General features: G+C 33.7%; 1 protein-coding gene across 2 annotated transcripts; it reads right to left on the bottom strand.

Annotated features, from left to right (window-relative positions):
• Window positions 1-1,151: 1,151 nt before the first annotated feature.
• On the bottom strand, window positions 1,152-4,703 carry LOC103432761 (ubiquitin-related modifier 1 homolog 2). 2 transcript variants are annotated; one of them, XM_008370965.4, is made up of 5 exons: window positions 4,155-4,703; window positions 3,078-3,127; window positions 1,842-1,917; window positions 1,637-1,719; window positions 1,152-1,469 (listed from the first exon to the last, which is right to left on the bottom strand). In XM_008370965.4, the coding sequence occupies exons 2-5, from the start codon at window positions 3,098-3,100 to the stop codon at window positions 1,352-1,354; spliced, it is 300 nt and encodes a 99-aa protein (XP_008369187.1). In that variant the 5' UTR covers window positions 3,101-3,127; window positions 4,155-4,703; the 3' UTR covers window positions 1,152-1,351. The 2 variants fall into 2 exon arrangements, with proteins under 2 accessions (XP_008369187.1, XP_008369188.1); XM_008370966.4 differs by having other exon boundaries at window positions 3,078-3,172; window positions 4,155-4,610.
• Between the last annotated feature and the right edge of the window lie 9,993 nt (window positions 4,704-14,696).

The following is a 14,696-nucleotide window of genomic DNA, read 5'->3' as shown; positions in this document are numbered from 1 at the left end:
TTAAATTATTGTGTGTGTGAATTGTGAATGATGAATAATAAATGAATTTAAGCTACAATGTATGAGATAAAGGTACCCAAAAAAAAGGGGATAATTTGAAAGAGGTCCAATTTTATAGCTCATCTTTTGAAATAAGTCCAATTTTTAGTGACTTTTGACTTTTGAAATAAGTCTAATTTTTAGTCCAATTGGATCCATATCAAAAGACCCAAAAAAAAAAAAAGTTTCACCCTTGAATTGAATTAAAAAAACAAAAATAGATTTTGTCCTAAAACAAAGTGGCAACTACCATTATCATACTATGCCAACCAAACTTCGGTATACTACGGTAATGGTAATAGATTTTGTTAAACCGAAAGTTTGGTACGGTAACCGTACCGAACCCACCCTACTTTAAATACTTTTAGAACCCAAATTTTTTTTGTTCAAAAAACATTTTTAGTTATTTTAAAAGCTCCTCTAAACAAACCATACATTTCCAATATAAACTACATATTAATGAAACCCTCTTTGTCATCCAAAAGATGGTGAAAATACATTTTTGTCTTCTATCACAACAAAAAAAGTTAGGAATAGTAACATAATTTCACATAACAAAATTTTGCTGTTTTTTTTCAAACCTAACCTACATGTGATTTTATCTCTCTATTAAAAAAAAAAAACACCTTTCTCACTCTCTCCTCACTCCCACATTCTCTCTCTCTCTCTTCCTCTCCTTCAATTTTAAATACAAATAAAAAAAAGTTCACACTTTGTGTGTGAAAATATACTAGTACTCTATTAAAAAACCTTTGTTATTTGTTTTATGGCGTTATTGACTTGGAATTTGAATAAAATAAGCGTGTCCCACGTGGAAAATGTATATCATTCCCTATTAACAAGATATCATTACTTGGAGGAATACTGTTTATCTCAGAGGGAGAGAGAGAGAGAGTGGGTAGCAAATGCACCGGCAAAAAAGCGTGTTGAAATCATCTCCCAACTAAAACATCAACGATCAATAACAATTTGAAGTTACCTCACTTTCAAATTTTCGTTTTCACATATTTCCTTTCTCCCTCCTTCCTCCTACCACCCCACTTCATTCTTCTCCATTCTCCAATTCTCCCATGTACTTTCACTGTATCCCTATCACAAAAGAGGACAAAAACTAAAAACGAAATAGTAATCGAATAAGCCCCATCACAACCGGCATCACACCGTTTCTGTCCAGACATCAACAGAAAAGCTCACAAAGTATGATGTTTTGGTGAGACTCCGAAACCATTTGCCATATCCTATATCGAAATAACAATCACATGCCATATATAGGCTTTAGTGAGAATCTAAAGTCAATACAACGATCCACATACTATCCACCGTGCAAGGTTGAAATGAAGACAACGACATCCTTCTCCTCTAGCGTCGTATCAAGTTGCCCACTCAGCTCCCAGTCACAATCGTTCACAAGGGCTAGAACACCGGGTCTCCTGCAAGACAACCGAAGCTTCATGTAATCACAAGAGTATTATAGCCCTGTGTCAAGTTATTTGTTTTTCCTATCAAAACCACTAACCGCATATTCATTACAAAATTATCAAAGCGACTGAGGAACACGTTCACTTTAAATTCAAGTCTGAAACAGATTTTAGCTTACACAGTATCCCCTTTCATAAACATTTCAGGCCTCTCCTTGATCAAATTAGTACGGATCCAAGAGAGCAAATCCTTCATGGTTAGCTGAGAAAAAAAAAAAAACGAAAATCGTGTTGACTAATAGAAACAAATAAAACCGCCAAAATGACAAATCCGCTTAAGATTTTTACTTGTTCTTCTTAGCCTTAACAAAAGCTGAAGTTCACCTTTTCTGCTCCGTTTTGCAATTCGACATTGACATTATGAATCTTTACAGAGTTGCATAGAAGCTCTAATCCTCCACTGCAGAAAGAAAATACGATTCCACGCCACATAAGGAAAGCAAACATAATTTCAATCAGGTTCAAAAGGCACAAGGTAGAAAAAAGATAAGTGTGCACACAGTTGAAACCGATTGCCATAAAAACACAAAAGACAATGTCCAAAAATCAAACTCTGAAAACCTTATAAAAGCATAAAAGTTAATAAATTTTTTATGTAAAAGTTCTCCCATGATAAGACTTTTCCCACGATAAAAAAGGGAGACTACCAAGCGCAATACAGAAACAAGTCCGGTCAACTTTAAGAATGTTTAATAGATAGCCATAAAACAAGTTCGGTCCTCTTTGTATTTTTGTGATGTGTCATGATATTAGAGTCTTTCATTTATGTAATCACATATTCCAATTCCCACAACAATTAAGGTCTACCAAAACTGGAAAAAGATTTCAAATCCCTTGGAACACAAAAGAGTTGCAAACTTCTACAACATAGTGTAAAAAGACCCAAAATGATATTGTGAATCTTGCTTTGGGTGTCATGTTTTATTAATGGAAGTTTTGAATTCCATCATAGTTATGTTTACTATATGTCCAAATCATCAAAAGTGGTCAATAGCTAACCCTAAAAAGGAAAAGTACAATATAATTTTCATAGAAGATTGATCACCAAAGTGACATGCAAAGGAATCATAGAGAGAAAGTGTTAGAGTTCAAAAACGTACAAATCCATCCTAAGATAAATTCATCCCCAGACAAGATCCAATTCATTAGGAATACCAAATAAATTCTTTTCAGCGTTGTTCTTTAGAGCAGAACAAGAAAAATGGTGGAGCTAGGTTTCCCCATTCAACCGTAAATGCCAAAGCACCATGAGTTTTACAATATCAAAGTAGCCAACCTAGCTATGAATCAAAACCATTGACATCATAAACTCCTGCATATTCTAGTATTCTACACGAAAACTATACAGGAACCACCGCTGAAAATCTGAAGAACAAAACATATATATAACAACGTACAATAAAAATCAAATTTTAATAAATTTTTCAAAGCTAATTAGGATAACACTAGTATTAGCTAAAACAATCTTTGAAGCAAGAACCAAGACCAATCAACAGCTCAAGAACAATAAACCATTAATAAATTTTGGAAAATAGTACATAGGGAAGAGAAATTTATTACCCGAATTCAAGGGTCAGCTGCATATTGTAAAAGATGCAGAGTTTACAAACCTGGAGAACGAGAGAGTGAGAAGGAGGAATGAGAGCTCAATTTAACTGAAATATCATTCCCATGTAGGGTTAGCTTCATAAAAATCTTGTTATTCTCACAAATTTAAATCAAAATCAAGTGTTCATACACAATGTAAAAGTGCAGCTCATGATCAAAATTCCAAAGGAACTGAAGCATGTTCACAATATAACTTTAATACAATTGATTGCCAATGAATAGGGTAAGTTCAATTAAAAAATATACTGAAACCACATTTGGAACATAGGAGTGAGCGCCACAATGGAATAAGCATTACATTTATAACACCCCTCAACTGTGTGGTTATATGCAGCAAGGGGATTGGTTACTACCTAGCATGAAAGACAGTCCATGAGTTCTGAATACTCCTGAACAAAACTTCTAATGATATCAGCGAGAAAGATAGCTATGCGCATACAAAACTAAATAATTTTATGCTGAGATTAAATCTAGTACTCCGTTATTAAAGGCCATCCACGCTGTCAATCATTCCAATAGCTAAATCATCACTTAACGCCAAAATTCCAGTAATCCATCATCATTTTGTTCATACAATAGCTGAGTTGGAAAATGACCTCACTACCGCAATTAAAACCCTTAGCACTAAGTCACTAACCCAACGAGCACAGCAGAAGAGTAATTGTTTCAAAAATTATAGATTTGTAATTTCATTTCTTCAAAAACATAATTCAATTTTCATTCTTTTTTTATAATTTCTAATTTCTATGAACTTTAAAAGGGAAAGAAAAAAAAAAAGAAAAAAGGGCTCAGTGCCGCAGTTTACAGACACCATCCTTCGTGCTTTCTTCTATGTTTATATTACAGCTCGTGCTCCCTCCCAATTTCCAAATTAGTGATCAGTTGTTAACCCACCCAATTTCAAATAAATTAAATAGCCACACCAAACAAACAATTTAACCCTAAACCATAAACCCTAAACCCCAAATTGGGAAAATAGGGATCGTTACATGCAACCAAACATAAAAGTGAGAAAATTGAATTGTTTACCTTTTTCGGAAGGAAGGGCTGAGGCTGAGAGAGAGTTGGCGAGAAGAGAGTCAGAAGAACGAGTTCGCGACGGAATTGAAGAACGCGGGGAGCGAGAGGCGACAGCGTTTTTATTTCATATACAAATCTCCAGAAACAGTAATAGCAGGAAGAGGAAATTGCCAGAAAAGACCGCTTTTGAAATTGCCGAATTTCTACAACGAAATGGTATTTCTCTGGATATTTCAAATAAATAGACTAGGGCTTGATAAACAGATACAGACCTTAATTTGAAACCTGGTCTTCTTCCGAGCGCTCGATTTCTTGAATTCCAGATGCTGCAGTAAGCCCTAAATCCTCCACACTCTTTTCCTCAAAACCGGAGAGCAGCTTCGAAAATTCTCATTTCGGACACCATAAAAAGCAACGGGAGATGGAGTTTGGATGTGGAGGCGGCGAATCAGAAGAACCGGGCAGAGGAAGCCTTTCGAGTTTCGATAGAGGGGACACAATTTTTCCTGTATTTTGCATTGCATTTGTTTTTATAAGAAAAAAGTATTTCAATTGTACAAAACAATACCCCATTAATTAAACTCCACGTCACGTACAAGGCTAATTAAGTCATTCCACCTTTATTAACTCACTCGACGAAAATCATTTTACGTAAACGTGGCATAACCTTGAATCGTAGTTAACTTAGTATATAACTTAGTATATCAGTATCGGTTTCGACTATAGAATATATCGTAGCAGGGTTGTCTATGATATTTTGGGGGTCTTTTGCAAATTTAAAAAAAAAAAAGAAAATTCTTCATATTTTAAAACATATTTATTGTTTGGATAATATATTCATACAAAGCTCAAAGATTTATATTTGAACATAACAAAATTAGTATCTCACTTTTACAAATTGAATAATGTCTAATTGCCATGAATTATGATTTAGGGTTCATTCATAAAAAGATAGAGCACGATATGCATGTATTTGTGAAAAAAAAGTAATACATAAGTTAATTGTTTATTACTAAAAAAAAGTGAAGAAAGTCTAGAATGTTATCAGTCTACTCAAGTCTCTATGGAGTCCTAAAGTGGATGTGGAAGTTGTGGCGATAAGTGGAGAGACAAATACACGCTTGACTTTCTTGTTGTTGCCATAATGTACGCATGACTTTATGGCAAGTAATACACAAGTTTATTCTATTGCTAGATAAAAGTGGAAAGTTAATATGGTAAGTATAAGCTCAACTTAATCAATTGTGATAAGATTTTTTTTTTATCACAAATGGTCATTGAAATTGACCATAATCATCAAGATGGTCCCTGAAATTAAAAATCAATCAGTGTAGCCTCTGAAAATATGTGTCGCAAATCAATGTGGTCCTTTCGTCATAATTTTGTTAAAAATTTCGTTAAGTACTAATGTGGCACATAAATGGGCCCCACAAGATTTACAGGTTTTTATCATAAATGGTTCATGAAATTGACTCAAACCATCAAGATGATCTCCGAAATTAACTCACATCATCAATATGATCCCTAAAATTAAAAATCAATCAATATAGTACTTGAAAATAGGTGTTGCAAATCAATATAATCATTATGTCACAATTATGTAAAAAAAATTATTATGTGTTGATGTGGGTTTAATAATTAAAAAATTTGTCTAAATACCTTTTTGCACAATGGAATTTTTTTTTCTTATAGTAGGGCCTACTTCGAAGAGAGATCCCTTCCATAAATTCTCAAAGGTACGAGGCTTAACCAAGGCCTAAGAGGGGGTGTGGAAATAGTTTTCAACCAACAATAGACGCACATCGGTTATAACCTCATTTTCTCAGGACAAGCCTCGTCATTATTTGCATCACTAGACCACCACGGAAGTGTCGAACAAGCTCTCCAAGATTAAGGTTGTGCAAATGTTGATCGCCCAAATGTTAACTGTTATGTCCCAGAAGTCGTTGCCAATGGGCCAAGCTGTCACCAAAGGTGATATCGATCCAGGTTCAATTCGGTGAAGGATGTCGAAGTGTGTAAAGATGAGTGTATTGAGATTTTTTTTTTGAGAGAATAGAGAACGAAGGAGGTAGAGAAATGTGGTTTGGGATCGGAGGTGATTGCAGGACTGGATTTTTGGGTTGACATTATTAATATTATTGGTAATTTTTTTATTTAATTAGACTTGTGTGGCCCATTTATGTGTCACATCAGCACATAACATAATTTTTGACAGAATTGTGATGGAATGACTACATTCATTTGAGACACTTACTTGCAGGACTACATTTATCAATTTTGAATTTCAAGGACCATTTTGATGTCGTATGTCAATTTCAATGACCATTTGTGAGAAAAAAAAATGACTTATGGGGCCCATTTATGTGTCACATAAGCACTTAACAGAATTTTTAATAGAATTGTGACAGAATGACCACATTGATTTGCGACACCTATTTTCAAGGACTATATTGATTGATTTTCAATTTCAGGAACCATCTTGATGGTAAGGGTCAATTTCAAAAACTATTTGTGATAAAAACCCAAATTAAATTGATGGTGATTTTTTTTTTTCAGTTTTAAATTTTTTATTAGAAAATTTATATGCATATGTAATATATAGAAAGATAAAAGGGCCCCTCAGAAATTTGAGAGTCCTATGCTAGATAGGTAGAAATGTCAATATGAATATTTGTGGAAATATCGATATCAATATCAGTTGCTTTTGATAAAAATTTAAAATAAAATTTTAGGTTGTTTCACTCAGGTTCAAAAGGCACAAGGTGGAAAAAGGATAAGAGTGCACACACACACAGTTGAAACGGATTGACATAAAAACACAAAAGATATTGTCAAAAACTCAAACTCAAACTCTGAATACCTTATAAAAGGCATAAAAGTTAATAAAAAAAATTGTTGTAAAAGTTCTCCCATGATAAGAGTTTGCCCACGATAGAAAAGGGAAACTATCAAGTGCAATACAGAAACAAGTCTGGTCAACTTTAAGAATCTACCAAGCGTAATACTGAAACAAGTCCGGTCAACTTTAAGAATGGCTCGTAGATAGCCATAAAGCTAATGGTGCTATACTATCATGCTATCCTCTTTTTATTTTTGTGATGTGTCATGATATTAGAATATTTCATTTATGTAATGACATATGTCAATTCCCACTACAATTAAGATCTGAGAAAACCGGAAAAAAGAATTCAAATCTCCTGGAACACAAAAGAGTTGCAAACTTCTACAATAGAGTTTAAAGAGACCCAAAATGATATCGTGAATCTTGCTCTGGATGTCATGTTTTATTAATGGAAGTTTTGAATTTCATCATAATCATGTTTACTATATGTCCAAAGCATCAAAAGACAATACCTAACCCTAAAAAGGAAACGCACGAAATAATTTTCAAAGAAGATTGACCACCAAAGTGACATGCAAAGATATTGTTAGAAAGAAAGTGTTAAAAGTAAAAAAAAGTACAATATTCATCATGAGATAAATGCATCACCAGAAAATATCCAATTCAATGGAATTCCAACATAAATCTTTTCACCATTGTTCTTTAGAACAGAAAAAGAAAAATGGTGGAGCTAGGTTTTTATTTTCCCCATTCAAGTGTAAATGCAAAAGCACCTTTACAATATCAAAGTAGCCAACCTAGCTATGAATTCAAAATCATTGACATCATAAGCTCCTGCACATTCTAGTATTCGACATGAAAACAATACAGGAACCATCGCTGAAAATCTGAAGAACACAACATATATATATAACAATGTACAATAAAAATCAAATTTTAATAAATTTTTCAAAGCTAATTAGGATAATGCTCATATTAGGTAAAACAATCTTTGAAGCAAGAACCACGACCGATCAACAGCTCAAAAACAATGAACCATTAATAAATTTTGCAAAATAGTACACAAGGAAAATAAATTTATTACCTGAATTCAAGGGTCATTTGCATATTGTAAAAGCTGCAGAGTTTACAGACCTATAGAACAAGAAAGTGAGAAGAAGGAATGAGAGCTCAATTTAACTGAAATATCATTCCCATGTAGGGTCAGCTTCATAAAAATCTTGTTATTCTCAGAAATTTAAATCAAAATCAATTGTTCATATACAATGTAAGAGTGCAGCTCATGAGCAAAATTCCAAAGGAACTGTAGCATGTTCACGCTATAACTTAATACAATGAAATGCCGATGAATATGACATGCTCAATAAACAAATATAATGAGACCACATTTGGAACAAATGAGTGAGTGCCACAATGGAATAAGCATTACATTTATAACACCCCCTCAATTGTATATGCAATAAGGGGATTGGACCTGAGTCAATGGGTTACTACCTAGCATGAAAGACAGTCCACAAGTTCTGAATACTCGGTGAACAAAACTTTTAATGATATTAGCAAGTAAGATAGTTATGCATTCAAACATAGCTAATAACTTTATGCTTGGATAAAATCTAGTACTCCGTTACTAAAGGTCATTCATGCTGTCAATCATTCAAATAGCTAAATCATCATTCATAACACCAAAATTCCAGTAATTCATCATCATTTTGTTCATACACTAGCTGGGAAAATGACCTCACTATCACAATTAAAACCCACAACACTAACCCAACGAGCAAGGAAGTTGTGCCTCTTTATGTAAGGCCATAAAAAAATAAACAAAAAATTATCCCAAACTAGAACCCCTTCAATTTTCCTCACAATTTTTCTCAGGAAACAAAAAAAATGGGCTTAATGCCGCAGTTTACAGACACCATCCTTTGTGATTTCTTATATGTTTATATAACAGCTTGTGCTCCCTCCCAATTTCCAAATTAATGATTAGTTGTTAACCCACCCTATGTCAAATAAATTAAATAGCCACGCCAAGCAAACAATTTAAACCCAAACTTTAAACCCTAAACTGGGGAAATGGGGATCCTTACACGCAACCAAACATAAAGTGAGAAAATTGAGTTGTTACCTTTTCAAGAAGGACTGAGGCGCAGAGAGTTAGCGAGGTGAGAGTTAGAAGAACGAGTTCGCGACGGAATTGAAGAATGCAGAGAGAGGTGACACCGTTTTCTTTCCTCTTACTTTCTTTGGCGCCTTTCCTTTGCAACATTGGGAAGCAGAAGGCTTAACCTATTTGGGCTAATCAATCAAAACGGCCCAAATAGTTCAGGCTTAGAATATGGAAAGAAAGAACGGAGGCTGAGAAACGGTTCCTTGCTCACCTGTTTTATCTTTTAATTAAGTGATTGTGTTTACACTTTGAATTTGATTTCTAATAAAATGATTAAATGGTCGAGCAAGGAACCTTTTCTCGTCCTAGGTTCTTTTTTCCACCTTGAAGGCAAGGCTTTGAATGAACAATTAAATGGTGAAGGTGAAGGTAAAGATCATGTGAGAAAGTGAAAGGAGTTGAAAATAAACAAAGATTAAAATTAATCTAGTTACAAGAAAATAAATTAAATTAAAGGCGACCATGTAAGAATAAGGTGCTTCATTGTAAAAGAAATTAAAAAGATGATGGCAAGAATGAAGGTGTATCAGAGCTTGAATTCAATCCCCAAAATTTCATTTCTCTCTAACAGCAAATCCCAGCAATCACTATATGTATATCCAGAGTAAAGCTCTGATACCAATTGAAATTGCTACCAGGTGGAATAACTTGTTTATAAAAATTATAATTTGTTGGATTGACTAGTCAAGCCAGCTGGTCAAAAAAGATAGATTTGTTAGTCAATAAATCTTAGATTCAAATACCAATTTCAGTTTCCAAAAACTATCATAGTCCACAAGGCTGCACGTTATCAATGTGTTAAGTGAGCATAACAGTAAACATATACCATTTAGCAAGGCCGGTCCTAAGTTTTTGGGTGCCCAATGCGAAAGCTCAAAATGTGCCTTTTTTTAATACGAAAACATATGTTAAAAAAATATTTAACAAGGGCTGGCTGGAACCCAGTCGAAGTTGGGGGGCTAGACCCTCACGCCAAAATTATATTACTTGAGAAAATATACAACCGTGGGCAGGGGGTCATAGTTCTTAAACCCTGACAATCAAAAGTACAATCATATACAACAATTCCTAACAAATCTCCTTCAAATTTCAACCTTTAAGAAGTTGTCTTCTGGCATTTTTTTAAGCAAAATCATCAATTATATCATCATACTCCAAGTCTTCAATCTCATCATTTTCAATGCATAAGATTGCTAATCCATTTAGCCTATCTTGAGTCATAGTGGTCTACAAGTAAGATTTTAATAATTTCAATTTTGAAAAACTTCTTTCTGCAGATGTCACGGTCACAGGTACAGTCAACAGTATACGATAAGCAATCAAGACAATATGACACATGTCATTTTCTTTTACAAAGTTTGCTATTTCCATGGATGTCCAAGGGTTATTAGAGAGAAATGCTTCTGCAAGTAACATCATTTGCAAAACCTATAATTCGAAACATAAGTTGGCTCCATCTACATCCATGGTATTTCCATGTTCAAATGTGCTTCAAGATTCATACAATTTTCTTTTAGCTCTTGATCATCCAATGAAATTAACTTCGGTGCATCAAACAAGAAGCCAAAGATAGATTCAAAAGCCTTTAACTGTTCAAACATGTGTTTCAGTTGAGAAATAGCAATATCCACTATAACAAGAAAATAATCTGTTCTAAATGATTCTTCAGCAAATTGTTGTTCCCTCTCATTACCATCAACTTCATCATGATGTCTTTTTCTCGGTCTATGACTTTTAGTTTAAAAAACAGGGTCAATTTCCGAATTAAGTGTAATTTCTTTAGCATCACTCATGGCAGAAGCAAAACCAGTTTCTCTGTAGTTTTTGAAAAACGTAACAAGTGTTTCCAATGCCTTTACAGCAACATCAAGACGCATGTCTTCAGATTGTAATTTTGTGCTCACCATGTTAATCTTCAACAAAATATCATACCAAATAACCAAACTTAATACAAAATCAAAACTTGAAAGTTCTCCTGATGCTAAACATCCTTCATCCCTACTCAATTGGGGATTTTCAGTAATTACTACCAACTTTAACAAAACATTTCTAACCTGGGCTACTTGGGACTTAATTGCTTTAACACTTTCAATGTGGCTTTCCCATCGAGTAGTTGACAATGACGTCAAAGTTAAACCATCAATATGTTCAAGCAAAATATTTCAATGCTTTGTAGAGTTGGAAAACACCGTATATATGCATTGACACACTCCAAAAAAAGATTTTTCTTTAAGACATGAACTTGTCATATCACAAACTATTAAATTAAGATAATAAGAACCACATGACATGTAAAAGGCTATGAGATTTATGTCTAACAATCTTTTTTGGACACCTTGGTGTTTCCCTCTCATGTTAGATCCATTATCATAACATTGTCCCCTCACATTATCAATATCAAGATCAAGAGACTTTAGGACATCTTGCAACTCATTAAAAAGTCATTGTCCTGATGTATCTTCCACACTTAAAAACTTCATGAAATACTTCCTTATATTTATTGACCTACTTAACAAGTCAACACATCTCAACATTAAAGTCATATGTTCCACATGACTTGCATCAAGAGTACAATCAAGAATGACAACAACAAAAAAATTGACTTCTTTTACTTTTTTAATGATTGCGGTTTTGACTTTTGAAGCTAAAGTAGCTATCAACTCATTTTAGATTTTAGGCTCAAATAGTGATGATGAATCTCTTTATTCTCAATGAGTTGAAAATGCTCTTGCATTATTGGATCAAACTCCGCAATCATTTCAAGTAAACCTAAGAAGTTGCCATTAGAGTCTTCATAAGGTCTTTCATTTGTTCCACGAAATGCTAAATTATGTATGGCAAGACATTTCACAACAATAATAATTATAAGCATTACTTGTTTCCAATGATTTGTCTCTTTCTTGATTCGCATTTGAAATTCTTTGTCAATTGTCTGATTTTTTGTCAATCTACTTTTCAACTCAACCCAAGTTCTCGAATTAATGAGATGCTCTTTACTATTTTCATGTTGGTCAAGCTTTTCACTAAGATGTCTCTAATCACTAATTTCATCTTTTGCTAACTCATTTTTTGAGGCAATTGTTTTAAACAATTACAACAAAAGCAAAAGACTTTATCTAACTCTTTTGAGTACACGAGTCATTTCCTATCATAAATTTCAACCGTTCATAATTTTCGATCATAGTAAAATTTTCTAGAGAGTTTGTCCTTATAATAAGTGAGATTAGTTTCTTGAATTTGTCCATTTTCTACAAGTGTCTCATTTCTGCATAAAGATCATCCCAAACTCTTGGGTCATAAATGTTTAAATGGAAAATAGGTTCAAGAGATTCAATATTTTCCTCTACACTAATATGATCATCATCAACATTTAAATCCATATCACCACCAATTCATGATCTTGAGACTCATCACCAACATTTTCCTCTAAATCACCACCATTTTCTTGGTCATGAGACTCGTTATTAACATATTTCTCCACATAACCACCAATTTCATGATCACGAGACTCCCCAACAACATTTTGTGACTCTTCACCAACATCATTTTCTCTCAAATTTTCAACCGACTTATTCTTTGTAGAATTTTTTTTTATTAAGAGATCCTCTTAAATTTTCGGCAATTTCATTATCCTTTGCATTTTTTTCTTCATTTTCATATTACCATATAATTGTTTCCTAAAAGATATGGCTTTGATAATTTGTTTGCAAAAATTACCTACACATGATATAACAAAAATTTCCTATTAAAATTATCATTCCAACACATATTATATATTATAAAAACACTAACATTTATTATATATTATAAAAGCACTAACACATATAGTCTAACATATTATAAAAATTGATAAATTGAACCAAAAAATTGGGTTTGCAATGAAATCAAATAATTCAATTCATCAACAACAACAATTCTATACATCAATTATCATATAATTCTATGTCACTTGCAAAATTTATATTAAATTATGAATTAATAATTCAAATTTTAAAAATTAATTTACTTCAAAACTCAAAAGGGTTGGTGAATGCACATAATGAGAAGGACTTGTGGGCTTGTGGCTGTCAGGTTTGGAAGCTACAGCGCAACAAATTATCAGACGGCAAGGGCCAGGGCAGTAGGGAAACAATGGGGTAGGGAAAAAAACAGACGACAGGAAGTGAGGAAACAATAGGATGAGGAATCGGGAAAAAGGAAACTTAGGGTTAATTGTGGGGGGGGGGGGGACGAGTGGTCCCCTTATGTTGTTGTTATTATTTTTTTAATGCCCAAAACCTAGGCCGTTCCTCCATTGTCAAACTTGGGCCTCTTGCCTTTCAGTCCCTATTTTGGGCTCTGAACAATTTTTTTTAAATTTTTTTATACCTAATTATTTAGACTTATTTTTTTGGTGCCCTATTCAATTTTGGGCCCTGGACAATCGCCCTGGTGGCACTAGGCATGGCCAGGGCCTGCCATTTAGATGTTCAACAGATATATGTACCATGTATGTGTGTGTGAGATGTGTGACACAATAAGCATAACTTGAACTCAATAAACGTAACTTGAACACAAGATATTTTTTGTCGGAAAAACCCACCTTTAGATTAAAAAATTGGGAACTCTCCACTGAGTCCAATCCACTAGTGTAAACAAAGGTTCATACAAAGATTACACAAGCTCAATTCCTAGATCTCTATCTATGGAGCGGTTTTACCTTTGTATAACCTTTGCCTTACACAAGATGGATTCCTTCGGTCTTCATGAAGTGGCAGCTCCTTCTGAACTCATCACCTTGTGGCACCGAGATCAACACGATTAATGATGTGATATGATTTTATTATATGCATATGAAATCTAGATTCAAATGACCAGTTAGATTTTCCAGTCAAATTGTTGAAGGAAGAATCTAACTTGAATCCAAAAGCTTGGTCTAAAAACGAATTTAAAGCTTAAAATTAGACCAAGACATAAATGTGAAACCTTAAAACAATGCAACCCTAATAGACAATGATTGAGTATTTAATGCATGATGAAGGTTTGCCAGTTAGGTTCATATATGGAGAAGATGCAAGCTTCAAGCTTTTAAAGCAACTCTCACTCTAAAACTAAGTTCTAAACCCCCAAGAACAAATCTGAAACCCTAGGGAACAAACATATCCTAAGAAATCAGAATTTCCATCAGCCAACTTGTCCCAATGACACAAATAAAGATATGAAATGCACATGCATGAACAAACTTTTGAGTTAAAATGCGCCACTTCTTGAACATTTACTCTAGTAGTAACATCCTATAATCTGAGTATATTTTAAAGCTAGATTGAGCATGTGTGATGGTTTAATTACAATATCTGACAAAGAAAGCCAGACACTTAAAGCTAGACTTTACAGATTCAGTCAGTAAACACATTAGTAATGGAAGGACTATCACGATTTACCTGTTTCTTTATCATACATTGTGAAACTGAAGTGTGACATACCTTAGACCTTAGAGTGTTGCTCAAAGCATGTGAGATGTTTTTTTTTTTTTTGAATGGAAATTGACATAAATGGGCAA

The sequence above is a fragment of the Malus domestica genome, chromosome 04 (assembly GCF_042453785.1).
Source record: "Malus domestica chromosome 04, GDT2T_hap1".
Classification (NCBI taxonomy): Eukaryota; Viridiplantae; Streptophyta; class Magnoliopsida; order Rosales; family Rosaceae; genus Malus; species Malus domestica.
This window is presented reverse-complemented; position numbering and strand designations above follow the sequence as displayed.

What these genes read in the sequence shown, in the direction of transcription:
- LOC103432761 (XM_008370965.4), bottom strand. Translation starts at nt 3,100, where the DNA reads ATGCAGCTGACCCTTGAATTCGG. An exon ending in CAGCTGACCCTTGAATTCGG is followed by an intron (nt 1,918 to 3,077) that starts GTAATAAATTTC and finishes TTCTTTCTGCAG; the next exon opens with TGGAGGATTAGAGCTTCTAT. An exon ending in TTTATGAAAGGGGATACTGT is followed by an intron (nt 1,470 to 1,636) that starts GTAAGCTAAAAT and finishes GTTGTCTTGCAG; the next exon opens with GAGACCCGGTGTTCTAGCCC.